This window comes from Zonotrichia leucophrys, chromosome 1 (genome assembly GCF_028769735.1).
Source record: "Zonotrichia leucophrys gambelii isolate GWCS_2022_RI chromosome 1, RI_Zleu_2.0, whole genome shotgun sequence".
NCBI lineage: Eukaryota > Metazoa > Chordata > Aves > Passeriformes > Passerellidae > Zonotrichia > Zonotrichia leucophrys.
Genome location: NC_088169.1, coordinates 20,743,929 through 20,766,754, shown reverse-complemented (window position 1 = coordinate 20,766,754; position 22,826 = coordinate 20,743,929). Strand labels below are relative to the sequence as shown.

Sequence of the window (22,826 nt, the reverse complement as noted above, 5' to 3'; positions counted from 1 at the left end):
CATGAGAAGTGACATGCTATAACAGATTAATGGCTTTCCCAATGTGGGTTTATCAGTTTTACTTCAAGCTGAAGGCTCAAAAAGGTTTTCAGTGAGAGATGCATTGAATGCCATTGAACATCCCATTTCAGAAAAGAGCTGTTTAGGAGTAACTGTGTACCAGGGCATCTCCCTCCTGACAGTGCAACTCTGCTGTCTCTGAACACATTCACATTTTCTTTTTGCAGTTCCAAACCTGGTTTTTCCTCTTAATCTTAAAATTTTCTGAACAAAGAGGCAAAGAGCAGCACTGGTGCTGCAAAGCTCAGCTGTGTCTGACATGAGGAGGAAAAAAACCCTGACCCTTCAGAGGTGGATTAGAGCTCTGTGGCAGTAAAAACCATGGGTTCAGAAGGGAAACTCCCCCTCTTTTTTGTGAAGAAGAGGACTTGAGGGAAACCAAGAATAGAAACCATGCTCCTGTACTGTTCGGACTGGTTTCCAGGGTGTCCTGTCTCCTGAAATGTAGTTTCTTACACAGAAGTTGAAGGCTTCCAGTGTTTTACCTAATCAAATCTTGTTTTCTTCAAGCAGTAAGGGGGTGTGGGGTTGATACAGTTCATGAGGCTCATCTGCCCAAACTTCTGGGCTGTTAGCAGAGGAGCATCCTTTAATAGAGATGTTTCAGCTCAGTTTCAAAACTGCAGATGAATATTCCAGAGGCAGTCATGCTTCCCTCCTGCTTTTTCCACAGCCTCAACATCTGCACTAACAAGTAAATTTGTTGGAGGGACATTTAAGACTCACTGGAAACAGAGATGTGAGTTTAACATTTTTTTATATAGAGCCAGTTTTGGCAAAAAACTCATTTGGAGCTTGCAGGGAAAGAGCTGGGATTTTTTCCCCCTTTTTCTGACATAACTGAGCAGCTGAACTAATTTTGCTCAGACTTTCCAAGAAAACTTAAAGGGGGAGCAGGCACATGGTATTTCAGACCAAAAGAAATTGTTTTCTAAAGGGACAGTCATCGTGGGAAGGAGCAGGGATGTTGGGATGTGGTTTACCCCTCAGAGGAAGAGAATGGAGGAGAAAAGGAGCAGAGGGAGTCTGGCTGTGATGGAAGGCTGGGAAGCCCTGGTGGCTGGGTATCAGCTCCCATCCATGCCACCCTGAGCCTCCCTTGGCCTGTGCTCCTGCTCTGTTCCCTGGGTCACCCCATGAGTACATGTCACCACATGTACTGAAGGCTGTGGTTTGGTGAGAGGAGTGCCTCAGTTTTCTGCCATTTATCCCAAATGTTCCCCCCTGCCTTTCCCTTCTCTCCAAGGCCCTCTCCCCTGTGATCTGCTGCCCTGTGTTTTCTGAGCTCTGCTGTGGATTTGTAATTTTTTCCATAGAGGTTATTCAGGGTAAATCTGCACATCAAAGATGTGACTGTATTTAACTTGACCACACTATCATAGCTGGAAACTCCATAATATGTGGTGATGGGGCCATACAATCAAACACTGCAATATTTTACTGTACTGTTTCTGCTACTGCAGCCTGCCTGTGCTAGTGTGGTGAGAAACTGAGGGTTTCCAGAGCTATTTACTTGTATTTGGAGGCTGTGCAATCAGTCCTTGAATTGTAGGAAAAGCATTTGCCAATTTAAAAATCTTGTCTTTCCTCTGTATTTTCTCAATTTATAGGGATTTTTTTCCCCATATTATTTTTCAAAAAAAGGGCTGTAAGTGGGTTCAGTATTTTCTGCTTTTTCCAGGAGTCTGAACTTGATTACTCTGGTTCACGGCCATTTTAACACCTTTTTATAAACTTCATCATTAAGACAGAAGGTCAATAACTTGTTTGGCTTGTTCAGTCTGAAGCTTCTAAATTGCATAATCTTAAATTGCCTGTAAATATTTTTCAACCTATAGAAAATCATCCATTTAACTTGCTGGGGATTCAGCTTGCTTGCTTTTGCTGAAGAATTTTTCCTTGTAAAATCACCACCCAACAGCGTATTACTTCTTGTTGAGAAGAATGTTTAATAGCTGTTTACCTGTCTCCTCTATCACACATTGCCATTTCTAAATCATCTTCTACATGGCAGGTGGTGGAAGGGGAGTTACATCCACACGACCTTGGCCTTCCTTGGTCTCTTCCAGGCTAAGCAGACCTCAGTCTCTGACCCCTCCCCCAAAAGACATAATTGTCTCCCTGTACTTTTCATGCATGTCTTTCATGGTGACCCTGTTAATAATCTTGCTTGCTGCCTCCTCAGCTGCCAGGCCCATTTTCTCTGGCCATGTGGTGCTGGGGACCTGTGGTGTAGCTGTGCTCAACTCTAGGAACTTTCTCCCTCAGCTTTACCCTCTTGGGGCTCCTTCGGAGCCCTTCCAGCCTGAGCATTCCCTGGTTCTGTGAGTCAGCTCACTCTGCTGGCAGCACTGGCCTGTTTGCCTGGATTCAGGCCCTGTGGGACCCTGAATTCGGGGTCTGAATTCCTTGGGATGGGGATGGATGGATGCTGGCAGAGCACCCAGCTCTCAGGACAAGGTGCCTTTGCCTGACAGATCCCTTGAGCAGATGAAGGCCGTGAGGCTGGGGCACCAACAGTCAATACAGGTGTTAGGGGCACAGAGGGGCAACCCACCTGCCTGTGCAAAGGGATTGCCAGTGTGAGGATTGCCAATAAAACTGCATTGCTCATTACTGACTACTACAGAAAATAAATCCCAGGGGTTTTCACAGCCCCCACACTCCTTCCTTTCTGCAGTAACTGCTGTCATGTCATGCCACATGAACACAGCTCATCTGACCAGCAATTCAGGTGAGTGGTGGGCTCAGCTCTGATGGAGTCATGATTGGAAAGCTTTGTGTCTGGAGTGGGATCTCCTCTGTTTTATCACAGTGGATGTGTTGGTACTAGAGCATAGAGAAGCCCTGAGGCATGCCGTGATCTCCTTTGGCCTGTTGGCTAACACATGATACATTGTTAGAGATGGAACAGGTGATGCTTTGGACACCCTGAAAAAGGCACTCCAAATGTGAATTGAGAAACTTGCAATTGGCATTTAGGCTTTTGCTTTCTTCTCCCAGCCTCTTGCAAGGTTCACTTATGCATCCTGCCGTGTGTCACATAGCAACCCCCCACTTCAAGGAAAACAGCAAAGCATGTAGGTGAATGTTTGTCTGCTAGAAACATTTGAAGTGTTGAAGTAATTCAGTAACTGTGATCTGTTGAAAGTAACTTGAAACTTGTTGGAATTGCATTAAAAATCGCACTGCCTGCCTCAGTGCAATGTATCCAATTAAAACAGAAAACAGGATGAGGAGAACATAGCATGGAACTAGGATGTCTAGGAGCAGTAGGTCAGGGCCAAGAGTTTTCCTTTGATGAGTGTTCAGCTTGTTGTTTTCCATCAGGATACTTTTCAGCCTCTTTGAACCATGGGATGTTTTGGTCTGTGCTTGCCATGTCAGATACATTTCATGTCTGATCAGTCAGTCAGCAAACTACCTGGAATGTCAGTTCCCTGATAGGGCTCTTCTAGCTGTGGCTTTACATTTGCACGTGCTGTAACAGTGCTCTAAAGCTGAGTTTGTCAGCATTTTCACTGTAAATGTGATTTATCACTCTTCTCTAAAACTTAGCTCCAAACTGATCCAAGTCAAGTGACAAGTTTACTCACTGTGAGTCTTGCAGAAAAAATGTGACCCTAAATACAGTAATACTACTACCTTTTGGTTCTTTAGAAAATAACAAAAGTGAGTAAATGTAACGAGATCTTGTGTTTATGTAGTACCAGCTGTGCTTGTTGTTCTGTTCTGGTCCAGCAGCTCCCTGTGTTTGCACCCTGGCTTTTCTAGTTTGTTTGCATGAATCTCTGCTTTCCTCATGTGTTCAAAAATGATCTGGTTTCCCACAGTCGTAAAGCTTCACAGGCTGATATTTGGACCCTTACTTCCAGCTTGCTCTCATGCAGCTCCTCTGATATTTGTAGGGTAACTAATTCATTCGGGCTTCAGAACACTGTGCACCAAACATGGCTGTCTGGGAGATTGGGGACTGACCATCAGATTGATCTGGCCCAAGATTTCTGGAAGATGTTTAGGGTTATGTGGCCGACGGGAAAGGCTCTATCAGGAGGCACAATTGTCAGTCCAGCACTGTGGCCTTTTTTGATTTTTGACTCAGTCCCTGCCAGGACTGCTACATCTACAGGATCACAGTAGTCTGGAATGGGTCTAAATCCAGGGAAGCCTGCTAATCAGAACCCTGTGAGTTCCAGAGATATGTGATTCAGTCAGGTTTCTTTGTTATCTAGTTCAGTTTCTAGAAAGAACCTGTTTGCAATTATTAAAGCAGACTCTTGACACATGTGTTCAGTTGTAGATATTGAAAGCTAGTTAGTAAAAATGAGTGCTCCCTGTTAAGGGTCTCTACTCTATTGTAGGGAATAAAATGGCTGATGGAATTCAAAGTGGATAAAGGGGAAAATGTCCCTAAGAGATTACAGAACGATGGGCTCCAAACTGGCCACTGTCTCTTAGGGAGTCACAGAAGACTGCTTAGTGTTGGATGTCTGCCTTAGGAAAAGCTGATAGAGTGCCAGAAATTATTTGGAAAAGACTAGGCAGGAAACAGCCCTTGCACAAATTATGTTGCATCAGCATCTGCAAATGTGGTGGAAAGGACAGCAAGGATGTCTAAGTCATGGAACAGCAAAGGGACAAAATAGAGACGTTAGACAATTCCTCAGAAAAACTCAACACCTTTCATTGTATACAATAAGCTCTGTCAGAGCATCCAAATCTCTTAGATGCTCAGGTCTGAGGAGCTGCATTAGTAACTAATTCTGCATGTATTGCAATGCTTTCTTTTGAACTGGTAGTGTTGTGTTTATTAGACCAGATTAGAAGATGTCTACCTTTGACGTCTCTTTCTGATCAATAAACAGAAATTATCCCTTCTGGGAAGTAATCTCTTTCATTCTAATGTAAATAGTTAATTTCCTGTCATCAGCTGTGAAAGGAGTCTAGGTTTTAGTGTCCTGGGTGTAGTGCAGATTTCTCATGCTAGATGAGACAACCAGCACCATGGCTGTTCATGCTTTTGCCACCATTGGGGTGTATTGCTGCAGTACCCCTGGCTATAATTCATGTTTAGATGAGGTTAGTTTGCCCTTAATTTATGTGTATTAAAATATCTAATTTATGTGTATTAAAATATCTGTACCTGGTTGATTGGGGGAAGGCTCCAGTTCTGCTGACAGAACTGAAAGCATCTCTGCAAACTTCACTCGGAGGCCAAGTTAGCTCATCCTGAAATAAACCTTGAAAATTATTACAGATGCCAAAGTAAAGTGAGAGAAATAAATGCAAAATAAAGACAAGGAAAGGGATACTTCTAGTGCTTAGTGATAGGATATAAGATGGAAACTCTAGTACTCAGTTTGAAAGTGCTGTAGCTAGGTTTTATTTACTAAAATTTGTTTTGCATTATCTGATATCACATCTCTGCTTTCAAAAGCATTGTACCTGAAGTGAACTTTCAGGCTGGCAGTCATCCAGTTCACTGCAATTCCCAGGTACTGGTACGGCACCTTGAGTTCAAAGTTTGTTTTCTTAGTCTTCCATGGCCCTGTGGTCTCTAGCACATTTTTCCTCTCCTTGGACATGTTGTGTAGCACGTATTTTTGGGATAGATTCAGACTGAGATTGTAATTATCCTACATACTTGTGGCCTGGCCTGGTATTATCCATCACAGTACTGTCATGTGCTGGGCATTGACAGCATACTTAAAAAGCTATTTTTTACATGATATAACTAGCATGGTGGGTAATTTTCTTGTGGTATGAAGGAAAACTTGCCAATGCTTTCAGTTTCCAGGAGTTTGTTTATTTAGCAGAGGGTGCTGCCTTGTGCAGGCAGACAGTCTGAGCTGCACGTTCTTTACAGGTCCTTCTTTGCTCTGCGGGAATGTGAGAAAAAACTGCTCACTTGGAAAGTCTAAAAAGGTTTATTAAACCTTAACAAAAATACAACAAAAGGACTACATAAGGAAAAAGTTGCAGCACTGGGAACTGCCTCTCATGCACACCATGCATCTGGTTCGTCCTTAAGGTGGATGCTCAGGCTTTTATACCCCTGGGGTTGCATCAGCCAGCCCTGGCCCCTCCCAAAGTCTGTCAGTCAGCTCTTCTTGGCCATTTATCAGTAGAAACTGCTTTCTTGTCACTGGATTGGAGATCAGGTGTTGCCATGCTGCACCCCCTAAGCACCAAGCTTTTCCATTCCCAGCTGCCCCATGCCAGGGACACCTGTGCAGCTTCTTTGTACCTGTGCAGACAGCCCAGGCTGTCTGATGGCAACAATACAGGGGGAAAGGGAACTGCAGGGAGAACAGAGGACATCTAAACTTCAATAACAGAACTATACAGCACTAAAGCTTTTCCTAATATTCACACAATAGTTATCTTTTAATTGCGAGAGCCAATCATCTCATCCATCTATAACAGGAAGAATTGGGTGAAGCAAATGATCTGCAAAGTATCACAATGTTACAAAGTAATAGCAGGGTCTAATCCTTTCGCCTCATTTCAGCTTCCCTTCCCAGTCCTGGTGGGAGACACTGAGCCCAGCATCCCCCTGCAGCTCCAGCTCCTGTAGTCAGGCAACCATCCCACATTCAGATTCCCGTTTCACTCAGCCACCGTGGGATCGTGCTCTCACCTGCTTGGCGAAGGATCACTGCTCTCCATTGCTGCTCTTCTTAACTTGTGCTTTTTAAATCATCCCAACTTTGTGGCAGTTTATTTGTGCTCTGCAGCACTGCAAGGGACACCTGCTCTGCATTGAGTTTCCTTCCCCAGGCTGTGATTCACTTGCTTGATTCCCTTTCAGACAAACACGCCGCCGTGGTGCTTGGAGATTATTTGATTTCTGCATTTGAAAGGGCTTCTCTTAATGGTATAATGGTGACCTGCTGGTTGCCTGTAAAATAATGCTTTTCTCAGCTGCTTGTGTTCAGCACATTGTCTGTGTCACCCAAAAACCATACACAGTGGAGAGCAGAGCCTGACACAGCTGAGTATTCATACTTATTACATTGCCGAAGTCCCCACCAAGGCAAAAAAATTACACAGTAAGGTTTCAAGTAAAACAGATGAAAATGGGGAGAGGGGAAGAAAAAAGACACCACGTAAAGACGGCTGAGCAGAGTGTCAGGGTTTATGGACAGTGCACTAAAAGCTTATCTGCTACATTTTTGCCTGTTCCAATTACAGAGTTAGGAAATTTATTCACAGTTTCAAAGATTCAAATTCTTGTGAAGTTCCCATTTCTATACCTGGTGGAATGAACTGGGCAGCAGTCATTGGTGCTGTGCTGTGCTGGCCTCATCAGTGATCAGCAAAAGTTACCTTGTGTCAGTCAAGGAGCTACAGGCTCTGCAGATTCTGTACAACCCCTAAAGTCTGTGTATGTCCCCGTTCTTATGTGGGTTTGTGTTTTTTCCCTTGTAACTCCATGATAACAGATTTTTTAGATATACCATTTCAGATTACAAACCCGAGATATTCTCTGCAAAATCCCATTTCCCAGGCATCTCTTTTAGGATGGGTGGGATCAACAATCTTTAGAACAACACTTTGTAAGTGATGTAGAAGTGCACAGCTGCCTCCTCCAGTCCCAGCCCAGGACCCCTGCCCAGCTGCTGGAGCCCTCCTGGACCTGGCTGCCACTTTGTCATGTGCAGATTGAGCCAGCAGCTGAGCCTGTATCCCACACACAGAGTAGCTCTCCAATTAGTGTGAGTGGTGAGCTTTGCTTCTGCTCATGTTCTGCGTGTTTGCTCTGTCAGGTTTGTGTCTCTTGTATATTTTGATTCTGGTTTCTCCTCCATTGCCCATCTTGTTCCAATGTCCCTGACCAGACCACCTTGCTGGAATAGAAGTTCTCATACCTCTAAGTGCCCTCATCCAAGTTCCCATCAAATGCCTCTTCTGTTTGTTTTAGTTTGGGGACAGGTATCTTTTATTTCCTTTTGTGCTTTAGTAAGATATGTGGTGGATATTTCTCCCCCTGCTTTCTTAAAAGCAAATATGAAGAGTTTGTGTGTGCCCCCCAGGACTACTGCTCATGCTGAAAACTTGGTTCTGAAATGCCTGACAAAGCTGCTTGAATTTATTGACAAACTTATTTTTCCTCTGCACACAGATCCTAATATGGTCAATGCAGGAGACATGAATGGTTCAGGCAACCTGATGGATTTTCTGGATGAGCCTTTCCCTGATGTTGGAACTTATGAGGATTTCCATACCATCGACTGGCTGCGGGAGAAATCGCGTGACACAGATCGCCACCGCAAGGTACCCGTGCCAGCTCTGATGTGTCACACCCCTGGGTCACAGCCAACCTGGCAGTGACAAAAACAGTGGTTTTCCAAAGTTACTGCTTCCTACCTTCTTGGAAGAGAACTTCTAAACATATAGATGTGGGATGAGTTGAGGAGAATTTTAAATTTTTTAAATATATGGACTTGGGATGTCCTGAGTTTGTAAGTATCTCTGCAGCTGAGCATCTCTGAATAAATTATTAGGACTGAAGGAAGTAGGGAATGGAAAAATGTTATGCACCATCTAGGAGTTTAATTATTTTAAACTTTGTACTCTAAAACTGTCAACCTGAATCAGCAACACATCTATATGTGTGTTTAATTTCAGATTACAAGCAAAAGTAAAGAATCCATATGGGAGTTCATCAAGAGTTTGCTGGATGCATGGTCAGGATGGGTTGTCATGCTTCTCATAGGACTGCTGGCAGGTATGTATGTTAGTGCTACAGCTGTGCCTGAAGCATCTCACTCCAGCTGCTGCACCACCATCTGCTTCTCTTTGTACTTCATTGTCTCTCCATTGATTTTTTGTTTTTAAGCTAAAAAGACAACTTGCATTCATGCAGTTATGATTCTAAATAAAAATACCCACTTGCAAAGTCTCCTTTTGAGTGCTGACCTAGAAAAAATGTTTTCACCAGCTGAGGGATTTTTCTATTGCTTTGGGAAATCTGCATTTGAGTGCTTCATAGTCAATGGGCTGCTTTGACTTTCTGAATCTTTGCTTTGCAGAAGTAAGTTTTATTTTTAGGATTTTTTTTCCTTGTCATCACTTTAATTCTACAAGTCAAAAATATGATGTGGGGAAAATATTGGTTGTAGACACTCAAAAGGGGGCTTTATGAACTGCTGTTTCCTCTGGGTTATCTTCTTTATGTATGCATGGAGGCAAAATACAGATTCAGACTTGGTTTCAGATCTGCTTCCAGGCCAGACAGACATTACATATTCAGCAGCCTGCTCAAACTCACATGGCAAATTCATTAACTTCCTCAATTGTTCCTGTCTTCTCCTCAGTTTAGCACATCTTCCTGCCTGGAAAGCTGCACTTCTCTGACCCAGCTCAGACAGCTGCCATTTTTTGTGCTTTTTCAGTGATGTCAGGGTGCTCCTGTGTCATGCTGCTTGGTGAAAGCACCATGTCAAGTTTCCCAGTTTCCAAGGGGTGATGGGAATTTCCTGCTCAGCATCTGTCAAGTTACTATGTTCTTTACAGTTGTTAAGGAGCTTCAGAAGCACTGGTAAAGTTCTTGAGAAAACATTTCTGAAGTGACGTGTTTGGCAAATTATATAATTTCATAGACTTGTAATTGTTTCCACAAAAACTTGGTTGGGAGGGTGAGATGGGAAGAGAGTCTGATAGACTGTGTACTACCAGGGCTGCTGAGTCCTGCCTGAAGGCCAGGCTTGGTCCCATCTGGAATGGAGAATTCTGCCTGAAAATAAAGTTAGAGCAAGCTCTTGAGGGCTCTAGTGACCTTAGTAGTCCTCTCCTTTTACAAAGAATGTGGTAAACATGCACACATTCCCGTTTTAGTATAAACATCCCAGAAGGTTTTATTCAGTTCTAATTTGCAATGAAACCTGGTGCTGAATCCTCAAGGCTGTTAAAAGCCAGAGTCACTGTCCTCTGATAAGCCCTAACACTGATATGCCCAGCCTGGGATGGGGGTGAGGGTCAGCTACAGCTGAGATCTGGCAGCTTTTGCAGCCTTTCCAACAGCAAGGGTGCAGACCAACATGTTTTACCTCAGAGAGTGAAACCAAATTAGTCAGGTATCTTAACCAGATTTGGGGAGGGAGGAGATGGTGGTGCAGTCAAGAGGCACTTTGTGTTGTTTTCCTCTCTTTGTACAATATTGCCTGCTCAGAGAAGAAAGTGGCATCTGTATGATCAGATGGGATTGCAGGGACCAGCCTGGCCCCTCCATGGCCCCTCCTCTGCTGATCAGGCAGAAGCTACTCCTGCTCCAAGGGGAGCAGCCTGGGTCTGGATGGACCCTGGGTGAACCCTTGAGCAGCTGGGCCCAGGCATTACCAGAGGCAAGCAGAAAGTATGGCAGGGAGTGGGAGAGAAAGGGAGAAGTGGCAGCAGCAGTGCCCAGGCCATCAGGGTCCCATGGAGCATTCTGCCCCTGCTGTCCCTGTGCTGGCCATGGAGGACAGCAAGGTGGGACTCTTGGGAAGAGGCTGCCAGGGGCTTCCACAAGTTTCCAAAAGCACTTGGGTCATTTACCCAGGCCCAGGAGTTTAAATGGAGTTAGCTGATCTAGAAGCCTAAATCCCATCAATTTGGTAAACTTTATCTTTCAGATTTTTTAACACCTAAAAGGCTGCACCTCTACTGCCAACACAATCCAACAAGGCCAAAAGGAGAAATCCTTGTTCTCCAGTGCATTTGTCACTGGGCCCTGTTGCCCTGTGCATGTATAGCTGCACTGGGCAAGTGATTGTTGGTTCTGACTTCCTAGAAAAAATGGATTTTGGCCAGATTAGTTTTCAGTTGATTTGTGGGCTCAGCAGTGCTAGTCACCACAGAGCAATAAACAAACAAAATATTGCTGATGGAGGCAGGAAGGAGAGGATCATCCTATTATCATCCTATTTGGCAGTATGATACATATATCATACATACTTTTTTTTTGTTGTTGGTTTTTTTTTCTGTATTTTGTTAGTTTTGGACTGTCATCAAACCTGCATCCTTTGTTAGTCCCAGAAAAGTGTAGGTGGGAAAGGGATGTCTGGAGGGGGTTCTGCTCTGGCTTCCTGCTCACAGCAGAGCCCGCTTCAAGATTACAGATAACACCAATGTATATTGAGAATGTAACGCAGCCACTGGGATCATATCATAGTTTCCTGTGTGTGTGCACACATAAATTAGCCTGAGCAGAGTCCCTCACTGCCTCCAGTCTGTAGCAAGTACCCACAGGACCTTGACCATCAGGCTGGAGGAAGATGATGGTGTGTGACACAGTCAAATGGCAGGAAGGGCACTGAGGAGCTCCTGGAAATGAGGCTTTGATAGCCAAAGCCTGCTAATTGCAGAGAAAAGGGAAGGGACAGTGAACCCCACAAATGTTTGGTGAAGACTGTTCAGGTGAAGACTGTTCACACAATGGTCTAGGAAAAGATACTGAACACTGCCTGGCCCTGTCTCAGTCAGAGTTTCCATGCTTTCCTCATATAAAGCAGTGCATGGAGAGTGAGCCTGAAAATTTATATATGGATTCCAAAATTTTAGGCATTTGTTTTTAAGGAGCTCTGAATTTTTGCTGCGCCCATCCTGCCTGCAGACCAATGGCTGCTCCTCAGCCTAACCCTTACTACTGGCTAACTGAAACATATGCTCTTTATAGATCATCAGGTGTTTGTGTTTTCTAAAGCTATGCACCAAAAAGTGCCATCATAGTAGTGCTGAAATGCTCTGAGGCTGAGGCTGGATGTGCAAGAATTCCCTTGAATTCTATGCTGCACCACTTGGGTGATGCTGTTTTCTGACACTGGTGCAGGAAGAAAACCATCTTTTCAAAGCAAATCTTTAGCATTCTCATTAGGGCACTGTAAAGGAAGAATTTACCATCATCAACAGAAGGAAAAGGAGAGTGGTAAAAGGCTAATATCTAAAATGAAGTTCAGCATTGTCTGTCTTTGGAGTACTTAATTATTTTCCTCCCAGGCAGGAGGTTACATGGAAGGGGAAATAAAATCAGCTTTTTTGATGGGAGGAGCAGGGAGATGAATTGATGCTCTATGACCGTCTTGGCAGCCAAAATAAGCACAAGAAATTAAAAGCTTGACCTTAAGATGCTGAACTGTCTAGCACTTGCATTAATTTCACTTAAAGTTGCAAAAACTCAGAACTTTAAAAACTTCTAGCTCTGGTCACATAGGTGGTGAAGCATTCACTACTGCTAGGATTATTATCCTGGGTCTCCTTATGATTTTCTTCTCTTGAAGGCCAGTGTAGTAAATTGCATGTAGTAAAAAGCATTTTCCTCCTTATGTGGATCCCTAAGAATTTGGAAAAAGGGATTAGATCAGCTCTATAATTAAGCACATTGTCTTAATGCTGCTGAGGTGCCTGTGAACTTATTATATTAGAGAACTGAATGTTTGTTCTTCAGTATGGTTATTAACTTTATTGGGGAAACACATTCAAAAGTCTGTCTTCCTTTGCACCTTTTGCTAGGTAGCATTAATATGCAGCTTAATATAGTTAAGTGTAAACTTTGAAAGTTACAGAAAATGTTAAAGATCCATCAAGAGGTACAAGAGACACAGCATTTGCTGCTCATGTCCAAGAGATGAAAATTCCTTGTTTCTGAAACTTTCAGAAAGTTGGAGGAGAATTTAGACCTCACTGCAAAGCAGGAAGCTTTGCCTGCTGCTGTTGCCAGCAATGCAATGATTCATCGACATCTAGCAGGATGGTTCATTGTTTCCATAGAAACTTGGGAAAAATGGAAAAGAATAACCAAATTAAGGCAAGATCTTAATGAAGGAAAAGAATTGTTGAAGACATCATCACTCCCTTCTGCAGCCTTTTTTTTTGTGTGTGTCATCCTGTCTAGAATATCTGTATAGTGCTTCAGATTATATTTATAATAGAAATTCATATTATTTTTTAACAGAAATTCTTCACTGCTACCCTGAGCACCACTGCTTGTCAGTGTGGGGGCAAGTATCCTTCTTAAGGGTGGGAGAAGAACCTGTGGGTTTTTTCTGGTCTTTGGAGGGAAAAATAGGGTTCTTGAATTATTTGAAATGTGTTTTCCTCCTGTCTCTTTTACAGAAATGAAAATCAGAAAACTTTAGTTCCAGATGTAATAAACCAGCTCTTGGACCCACTTGTGTGCCCCAGCTGCTGGGGGAAAGGGAGCAGCCCCCAACCCTGCTTCATGTAATTGCATTTTTAGCAGGAGACACAAATCTATAAGTTTTGGAATCATAAAACCAAGCCAGTTTGCATTTTACAAAGTATTTTCCCCCTGTACATTGATATGCATTGATGAATTCTGTTCCAATCAATTAGCAGTCTCCTAGAATTTTATTAATGAGTATTTGTAAAAGTAATGATGACTTTTGCTTTCCATTGCATATGAGAGGGATCTGGAAAATGCTAAATGACTCTTCTGTCAGTTGGTGGTTTAACTTTTTCCAGAAAGTATGGATATAGGGCCAGCACACGGGTCTGCCTCTCTATGTTCTGGCTGCTCCCAGCCTCCCGTTCCTGCTGCTCTTGCATTCCTGGGGACCCACCTGCTCTGAGGGTGCTGCTGCTGCTGGGGCAGGTTGTTATTGCTGATGAGCAAATGACCTAGAGAAGCAGAAATTTTCTTTCTTTGTGTCTGTGTAGACACAAAGTTTGCCTGTGTCTGTGCCTGGTGGCCAGCGGGTGTCACTGTAGTTCTGTGTAATTACCGGGGAGCAGCTGAAACAAGCGCTGTGGTACACGGAGGACTTGAAGGATAATTTTATTCTGCATGTCCCGATTGCTAATCACCGTACACACTTATCAAAAACCCCATTCTGTTAAGTTCATAAGTCAGAATATGGCATTATGTTGTATCTGTAATGAAATGATCCTTCTAAGAAGTTGCTGTGCTGGGACCAGTAAAGCTGTACATAAACACAGATGTCCTTCTCCTCCCTTACCCCTGAAATGCACAATAAGGTTTATACAGATGGCCAGGTGTGTGTATAGAGACCCTGCACGATGTCCTCCCTCCCTCCCCATCTCAGCCAGATGGGGAACCTGCCTGAGACAAGCTGCAGGCCTGCATTGGTTATATCCCCCCTACTTGGCCATCAGTCACTATGAAAATTATAATGTTTGAAATAAAAGCCTATGAGAGAGCACTGAAGGTCAGAAAAACTTGCTGTTTCCCCCAGTTCTTTGGCATGTTTGCATTTATTGATGCAGAGAATGGTTTGGGTTGGAAGGAGCCTTTAAAGGCCATCCTGTCCTTCCTGCCCTTGAATGCTTCCAGGGATGGGGCATCCACCTCTCTGGGCAACCTGTTCCAGTGTTTTCACCACCCTCATTGTAAAAATATTTTTCCTTATACTTAGTCTAAATCAACCTCTCTTAGTTTGAAATTGTTCGCCCTTGCCCTACTGCAGCAGGCCCTGATAGAAAGTCTGTCCCCTTTTTTTTGATAAGCCCCCTTCAGGTGCTGGGAGGCTGCTTCTCTCCTCTCCTCTCCTCTCCTCTCCTCTCCTCTCCTCTCCTCTCCTCTCCTCTCCTCTCCTCTCCTCTCCTCTCCTCTCCTCTCCTCTCCTCTCCTCTCCTCTCCTCTCCTCTCCTCTCCTCTCCTCTCCTCTCCTCTCCTCTCCTCTCCTCTCCTCTCCTCTCCTCTCCTCTCCTCTCCTCTCCTCTCCTCTCCTCTCCTCTCCTCTCCTCTCCTCTCCTCTCCTCTCCTCTCCTCTCCTCTCCTCTCCTCTCCTCTCCTCTCCTCTCCTCTCAACACAGCCTTACATTGTGCCTGCTTACCCAAATCATGGCTTTTATTATGTTATTAAAATTAAAGTGTCCTTGCAACTTGATTGTTTTTAATGCCAGCATTTCTTTTCCTGCGTTTCTTTGCCAGGTACATTGGCTGGAGTGATAGATTTAGCTGTGGATTGGATGACAGACCTGAAGGAGGGTGTCTGTCTGTCTGCCTTCTGGTACAGCCACGAGCAGTGCTGCTGGACGTCCAATGAGACCACGTTCGATGACAGGGACAAGTGCCCCCAGTGGCAGAAATGGTCGGAGCTGCTCGTGAGCCAGTCCGAGGTATGGGATGAGCTTGGGGGCACAGCACAGGCAGTGCCCTTCTTCACACCTGCTGATGGTCCCTCCAGAGAGTTTCCCTGAAAGAACAAGCAGTGAACTGAGCACACTGCAGAAAAACACATTTCCACAAGCAATGTCTGCTTAACTTGAAGGAGGTCCTGTGGTTTCAGTGCAATGGAAACTGGAAAACTGTGAGATTGCACTCTCTTTTTATAAGTATTAAACGAAAAGTGTTTCATAACACACATAGCATAATCACCAGGGGACCTGAGCTGCATTTTATTTTTTTCCTTTTAAACATAATTTTATGGGACAAAAAAAAAAAAAAAAAGATGAGCACTGACAAATACATTTGTGAGGATATTTTTGGGATTGCAGATGGGGTTTTATGTATTCTGATACAGGGAGCTGCATAAGAAATGCTTGTTTATCCCTTGCAATCAGTCTCTCTATGACACATCAAGAGACTTAGCTAGCACCAAAAACTGGGGAAAGAGTGGACTCCCTGGGGGTCACCACAGTGAAGGATTTGCAGGGCTGTTGGACAGGAAGGTAAAAAGCTGATCTGGACAGATGTGAAACTTATATTTTCAGATTTTTTTCCCTTACATTTTTCTTTTTCATAATTATAGTAATTTTAAGTATAAAGAATGCTGTTTCAAAGCAAAGCAGGGGAAAGTTTCATTTAGAAAACAATAAAAAGAAGCCTTTCTGTACACCATTTGGGAGATAATACCTGTAAAAAAATACAAAAAGCACATTTCATTTTCAACCTAAGTTATTTAATGTATTGAATAACGTTTCCTTCACAATTCAATGTTTGGCAAAATTATTGTCTCAAATCCCCCCTTCCTCCTTATGTCTGACTTGAATTTGACAAAAACTGAATATGATAAGTGAGTGGGTGATTTGGAGAGGTTGTCTCAGATCTTCCTCCCGCTGTGGAGGTTGTCTGGTCCTGCAGACAGTGTTTGAGGTCACCTTCATTGCCAGGCAGGTGTGTCATTCATGCTCCCTTCAGTGCTGCTTTAGCTGTACAGGACAAGAAGTACAAGGTGGGAGTGTCTGTGCATAGGTGTAGATAGCTCCATTTTCTGTAGTTCTGGTTAACCCCAGGGGAAGCAGTGGGGTGCTCACGGTCCCTGCATCTTCTCACCACATGAACAGAGACAAAAATCTCTCAGCCAGGTTGCCAGTCACAGTGCTGAGCTTCCCTTTGCCAGAGGTTTGCTAGGTTCACCCTGGTCTTCATTAACAGATGTTTGGGGTGTCTTTGTGAAAGTGAAGAAATATTACCCTGATATAAAGCTACAGCATGGGGCTCATGTAATGTAAGAGAACAACAACAAAAAAAAGACCCCAAAACAAACCCCAAAACAAAAGCAAAACCCCCCAAACAAAACAAAAAAACCCAAACCGAACAAAAAACCCAAAGACCAAAACCAAACGTGGGAAGGGGAAAAAGAGGAAACTGTTACAATTATTAGGGGATTTGGAAATCCTGTGCATGTGTTTACTGTTATTCTGTCATTCTGTTACTTTGGCTGGAATAGAGGAAAGCTGCATGTCCTTGAGAAAATTTATAGCTTTCTTCTGCTTCTCAAAACCAGCAGTCATGACTGGTGTGTGCTGTGGCCTTTAGAAAAGCCACCAGCCAGGTGAGCACTGTGAAACTTCATCACTTTGTGTTCAAATTGAGCTTCTCACCTCCTGCTGTACTGTCACAGTAGGACAAAGAAGAAAAGGTTCATCTTAGTTTTAGTTACTTTCCTAAAACAAATGTGCCTCTAAGATCTGTGGGTTCCTGAGGGTCTGCTGGAGGCTGTAAATATTATTAATATATCTGTCTGTTACTGTTACACTGAAATCCCAGGGAAAGCCCAATAAAAATGTAAATTTGGAAAGGAAAAATTCAGTTTTGCTCAAAAGGCTTCTGTTCAAAAGGCTTATGATATGGGCAAGTTTTGTGCTGTATGGTTCCTGTAGAGGTAGAGGATTTTAGGACGTATCAAAATACACTGAACTTGACTGAGTTAAAACTGAATAATTTTGCTGGGTTTTTTCCTATGTTTCACTTTGTGCCTGACAACTACAGAAGAGCCCTATAAAACAACAGTGCTCATTGGAGCACAATTTAGGCAAAAAGTATTTGGAGCAGTTTCCCTAAAGGTGCTCTGGTCTGACATGCCTTCTTTTTTTATGTATAACTGTGATTCTTTCTTGTCATAGCCAACTAACTTTGACATTTTGAGGACTGAGATTTAGATCAGTTCTTCCTTGTGGTTTTGCCAATTTATGGCTGTGATAAACTCTGTACATACATTTTCATGGAGAATTGTGACTTTTCCTATGGCATCTCTTGAAAAATGTTTCCATTCTAGCGGTCCCATAAAATTAGCCCAAAGCAGAGACTTGTTATAAATTATTATGGAAAACATAATAACCCATTAGACACCTACCAAGCTATGCTTTCTTCCCTAATCACTGTTTTGTAGGCCAATTATCCTTCACCCTTCTGGTCTGGAACTACTCTTGAAGAGGAGGTGAAGAGGGTTTTTTGGTGTAAGGGAGTTTCAAAATCTCAAATTCACTGGCAGATCAAAAGGTCATCAGATGTCACTGGTGATCTGGACTTTCCCTGTTCTGCAGATTGAGTTTGGTCCCAAGGCCAGCTTCAGTGGAGCTGAGGACCCCACTTTTGGTGGCTTGCACATGTCCAGTGTAAGGATAGAGGTTTTGATGGCTGGACACATGTCCAGGGTAGAGGAAAGGACCCCATGTCTTGCATGGATCATGACACTGGATCCAGCAATGGACTGAATTCCTATCCCAGGGCTTCTGGATCTCCTGTCATGAAGCTGAAAGCTGCAGGACAAGGAAGCCTCTCTAGACCTGGAACCCACTTCTCACTTTTGCAGCCTTGAACCTGTCAGTCCTGAGGACACACCCTGCTGTAACATCCATAGGAGAGAGTCTGCAAAGTGTGAGATCCCCATGGAGTCAGAGCAGGGCTCTGGGCCTCTGCATAACCACACATTGGAGAGCATCCTGAGGGATGGGGTTTATTTTAGTGGTCTGAGTTTGTGAGGGTTCTTTTCAATTGTGTTCCATTTGTATATAAACTGGACTGACCCCAGATCTGAAATATTGCTTGGTCTTGCAAACTAAAATACAAAATTTTGCTCAGTTTTCCTTCTTGCTTCATTACTATTGCTTCCAGGGTGAGTCTTTTGAGCTGCCATGGGAAAGGTCATAGCAGGATCAGCTCTGCTGGTGATCTGCTTCAGCCTCTGACTCCAGTGTACATGCTCAAGACTTTCACTGATTCAGATCCTTAGTAATGGCATGTAATGGATGAAAAATGAACCATTTGCTGTACTGAGTTACTGCTACTTCACTTCCCAAAGGTTTTCATATTATTAATCATTAGAAATTGTTGCAGTTGAACCTGCAGAATGCCAGATATCTGGAAAATGTAACAATGAAACATGTCCCAAGGGATAAGATTGAACTGGCCATACAGACCCTTGTGGGGTCCTGCCACAGCACTGTAGGTGTGTGTGTGACTGCAGTAACGAGCTGACAGAGGTTTCTTACGACTTCTGAGAAGCAAAAGAAGAAGAAGTAAAAAGAAACAAATTTGATTTTTCTCCAGTGAATTTAGAAGCAAAACTACAGTTTCTACTCAACCCTAGAAGGGCCAAATTTTTGTAATGGTGTTGGCCTTCTTTGGAGGTATTCCAGGTTCACACTGACAGGAGGATTTTGCCCTGAGGCAAGATATCCAGAGTTTTCTCTAGAGGAAGAGTAAATATTGTCATAGCTGTTTGTAATTGGAAGCACTAGGAGAAGACATTCATGAGACTGTCTTCAGCTGTAGCAACAAAGGCTCTTGGTTACCACAGCCAGATGTCAATCACTGCCAGTGTGGGATCCACGACTGCTCGGTCTCAGGGCACTGGGGGATAGCCCTGTATTGCTTCAGCATTCTGCTGTCATCAGCAAAGCCAGCTGCTAACTTCAGCAAGCACCAACTTAACAAACTGCCCTTCCTCCAGATACAGCCATAAGGATAAGGGTTAGTGGTATCCTTACTGCATTTTCATTTGGACACACCTGAAAAATGAAGCTAGAAAACATCCATGCTGTTAAAAGTTGATTCCTTGCAGATTTGAAAACAGGGAGACTTCTCATCTCTTAAGTTTTTTATGACTGGGAACAAGGTTTGGCCAGCTCTGTTAACTGATTCAATTGATTAATGCCTGTTTTCCTCCTTGATTTATCATAATGTTGATATCCAGGCTGCTGTCCTGCAGAGCAGAGACAGGGGCCCTGATGCTCTCGAGCAGCTGGGATTGCATCCGGTAGGAAGAGTTCACTTAGAGGTGAAGGATTCATACCAATTCATGCACTGAGATCCATCTCAGTCTTTTATTCTCTAGTGTCATGTTGCTACAGGATATTGTTTGAAGGCTTAAGCTCCTTGTATTGATTTGATGCTGCTGAGTAGATTCTCTTTTGTCCATGTAGGTGGGTTTTTGAAATGAATCTAAAAAATATATGCATGTGAAGAGGCAGAGGTATTCCAAGGCAGATTTTAACAAAGGTTTTGACTTGATCATTGGAAAAAGGTAGAAACTTGAAGGTTACTATTGATTGTGCTTTCACCATGGCACTGCACAGTCAACCATTGCTAATGATCATTAGCATTCCCATTCTGTTAGAAAAGTAAAGCTATTCAGTTTGAAAATAGTAATTTTTGCCCTAATATTTTAAAATTGTTCCAGTCAGTAATAAGCCTGAGATGTGTGGGAGGGTTCTGCCAAGCTATGATGTTTCCAAATTATTTTCAACCCTTTCGTGGACAGCACTATATAGAAAGAAATTATTTTTGTATGGTTTTACACGTCCTGTTTGTGAACTGGACTGGCTACTGATACACACAGGGATGTTGTTTGAAAAATCAGCATCTGCATGGAGAACTGACCTTTGAATACCAGCCCTCGGAAAAATTCCAATCAGGGTCTCATTCCTTGCCCCCCACCATGGGATGAACACAGCAGATTCCTTCATTAGGTGTCTTTTCACTATCTATTGCTTTTGCCATTATGATGCGTTTGTTTGATGTTTTGGAACTTTATGTGGGTTAGTTGGATTTTTTAGTGCTTGAAAGATGCTCAGTTTAAGGTATTTGGGTCCCTTGCAAACAGACTGTATGGAATGGGTTAGGTATTTATTAGTATGCTGCTTCTTTCCATTAGTAATAAAATTGTTGGAGTATATAAAACTACTTGTCCTTCCTGAGGAAAAGCAGCACTTACCATGTAAATGAAAAATCAGGCTCCATGCCATCATGATCACTAGTAGAAGTGTGAGATTTGCCAATCTGCATTTGTCTAACAATGTTTGTTACTGTTATTTTTCTAGGGTGCAAGTGCTTACATTCTAAACTATTTTCTGTACATTATGTGGGCTCTATGTTTTGCTTTCCTGGCAGTCTCCCTGGTCAGAGTGTTTGCTCCTTATGCCTGTGGCTCTGGAATCCCAGAGGTGAGTTTCCCTTTGTGCATGAATATCCAAAAAAATCCAGACCACAACAACAAAAAAATTACTGTCTTTTCCCATTCCAGAACTGTACTATGAGATAGCATAGCAACAAAGAAAATTGTCTTTCCATCTCATCTGCCTTCATTCCTTTTTTCATGCTTTTATGGTGATCATCATTTACTACTTTCATAGTAAAAACTGTTCATATGTCACTGTGACAGGTTAATGCATGTACTTGTTCGTTGCCAGAGCGTGAATTAAAAATCAACATCTCCAAGAGACACACTCACTAGAAGATTATAGAGAATTTTCCTAGGATGAAATTACTTGGGCCAGTTACAAAATCAATTATTTTCTAGGCTAGGCTCTAAATAAAAGTGAAATAAAAAGAAGAGGATGGGCTACAAAGCTAAGGTTTCCTAAACTGCTGAAGATGCCCATCATTTGGGATGCCTGAAAAGTGTCTGATGCACGTCTTTTGCAAATTGTTTTCCTAAAGACAGAGTAATGTACATTGTGCCAGCATGACAACATTATAGCAGCCAAAATATCTACTTGGTTTTCATTATTTTACATATTGAGCCTCAGTCCATATTTAAGCTGTTAAATGAAGAACCTTATAATTCAACCAGCAGAGTTATTAAAAGTCTTTGAAATCAGGGCAGTCTCTTGTTAGAAGTGCTATGGAACTACTGGAATTATTGTTTAGGAATGTGGCAGACAGAATTAACAGCCCAAAGCTTAGAAATCTTGGCGTACTTTTGTTCTTGATCTCTAAGAGAAGCATCCAAATGTTTAAAAAAACTCACCACAAATAATTTAAAATATTTGAATAATTTACATGTTTGAAAGTAGTTATGTGTGTCTTTGTTATGTGTTTGATATATTTGTAGTTTTAAAAAGTTCTCATAGTTAACTACAAAGCCAGTTTCCAAGTGGTAAATCCCTCGTGTGAGGTGAGGCTCAGCTCCAGCCCATTTGCATGCCTGGAGTCCAAACCCAAATCCCACCCTGCAGCCTTTGTGTCATGCACATGCATTGTGCTTTCTGACCCACTCACTAGCAAAATTAAGACAAAATGTGCAGAAATATGATCTTTTGGACTTTCTTATTTCAGAATATGTGCATGCTTTTATGGCACAGTGATTCCAAATACCTAGAACTTTTTTTGTGCATTTTATCTGGAAAAAGTCTGTTGTTGTTTATTTGCTTTTTTTCTGCTTTGCTAAACTCAAATCCAGCTTAACTCTGTCTTGTAAGCCAAGGAGATATGTAAGAGTTTCATATTTCTATTGATCTCTGTGAGAGTCCTTACTGCCTGTTATGGGGACCACCCGTAACAGCAGTAAAAGTGTGGTCTGCCTAACCCCTGCTCAGATATTGCTGTGGGAAAGATGCCCTACCTACAGTTTCTTTCTCTCCATCACTGTCTCTTTTCATGCAGTCTGCCACTTTTTAAACTCTGCTGGAGTTCTAACTCCATTTGAAAGTTCAGAGTAGAAAAGGATTCTTCATCTTTTCAACATGTTCTTCCTGCTTTCCAGATAAAAACCATCTTGAGTGGGTTCATTATTAGGGGCTACCTGGGAAAATGGACACTTTTAATCAAAACAGTCACCTTGGTTCTGGTGGTGTCTTCAGGCCTCAGCCTTGGGAAAGAGGGCCCATTAGTCCATGTGGCCTGTTGCTGTGGAAACTTCTTCAGCAGCCTCTTCTCTAAGTACAGCAAGAATGAAGGAAAGAGAAGAGAGGTGAGCTTGGCTCATAAATTTTTAATTTCCCTGTCTGGATACTGGGGGTTTCAAAACAACTCATGCCTTGTATGTAAACATTTGCTTTGCAGGTACTTTCAGCTGCAGCTGCTGCAGGAGTTTCAGTTGCCTTTGGGGCTCCAATTGGAGGTGTGCTTTTTAGTCTGGAAGAGGTGAGACCTGGCAGTTCACTTGCTTCAGCAAATATATTTCAATTTGATACCTTTCTCTGAGATTACTCATTATTTTTCAAATATTTATATGCTTATTTTTTCCCCTATAAAAAAATCTATGATTTCCAATAATAAGAAATAACCAGGTATTTTAGCATAATCTGAGTAGCAGAAAACAAATTAGATGACTGAGTATGGAAATATATCCCTCTGC

General features: G+C 42.7%; 1 protein-coding gene across 1 annotated transcript in view; it reads left to right on the top strand.

The window, feature by feature from the left end:
* CLCN4 (chloride voltage-gated channel 4) overlaps positions 1-22,826 on the top strand; it is a 42,368-nt gene that overhangs the window by 2,956 nt on the left and 16,586 nt on the right. Inside the window, exons 2-7 of the mRNA XM_064708644.1 lie at positions 8,186-8,337; positions 8,692-8,791; positions 14,954-15,141; positions 20,569-20,691; positions 22,233-22,439; positions 22,532-22,612. Coding sequence (XP_064564714.1) covers positions 8,194-8,337; positions 8,692-8,791; positions 14,954-15,141; positions 20,569-20,691; positions 22,233-22,439; positions 22,532-22,612 — 843 coding nt within the window. The 5' untranslated portion in view covers positions 8,186-8,193. The remainder of the gene's footprint in view (positions 1-8,185; positions 8,338-8,691; positions 8,792-14,953; positions 15,142-20,568; positions 20,692-22,232; positions 22,440-22,531; positions 22,613-22,826) is intronic.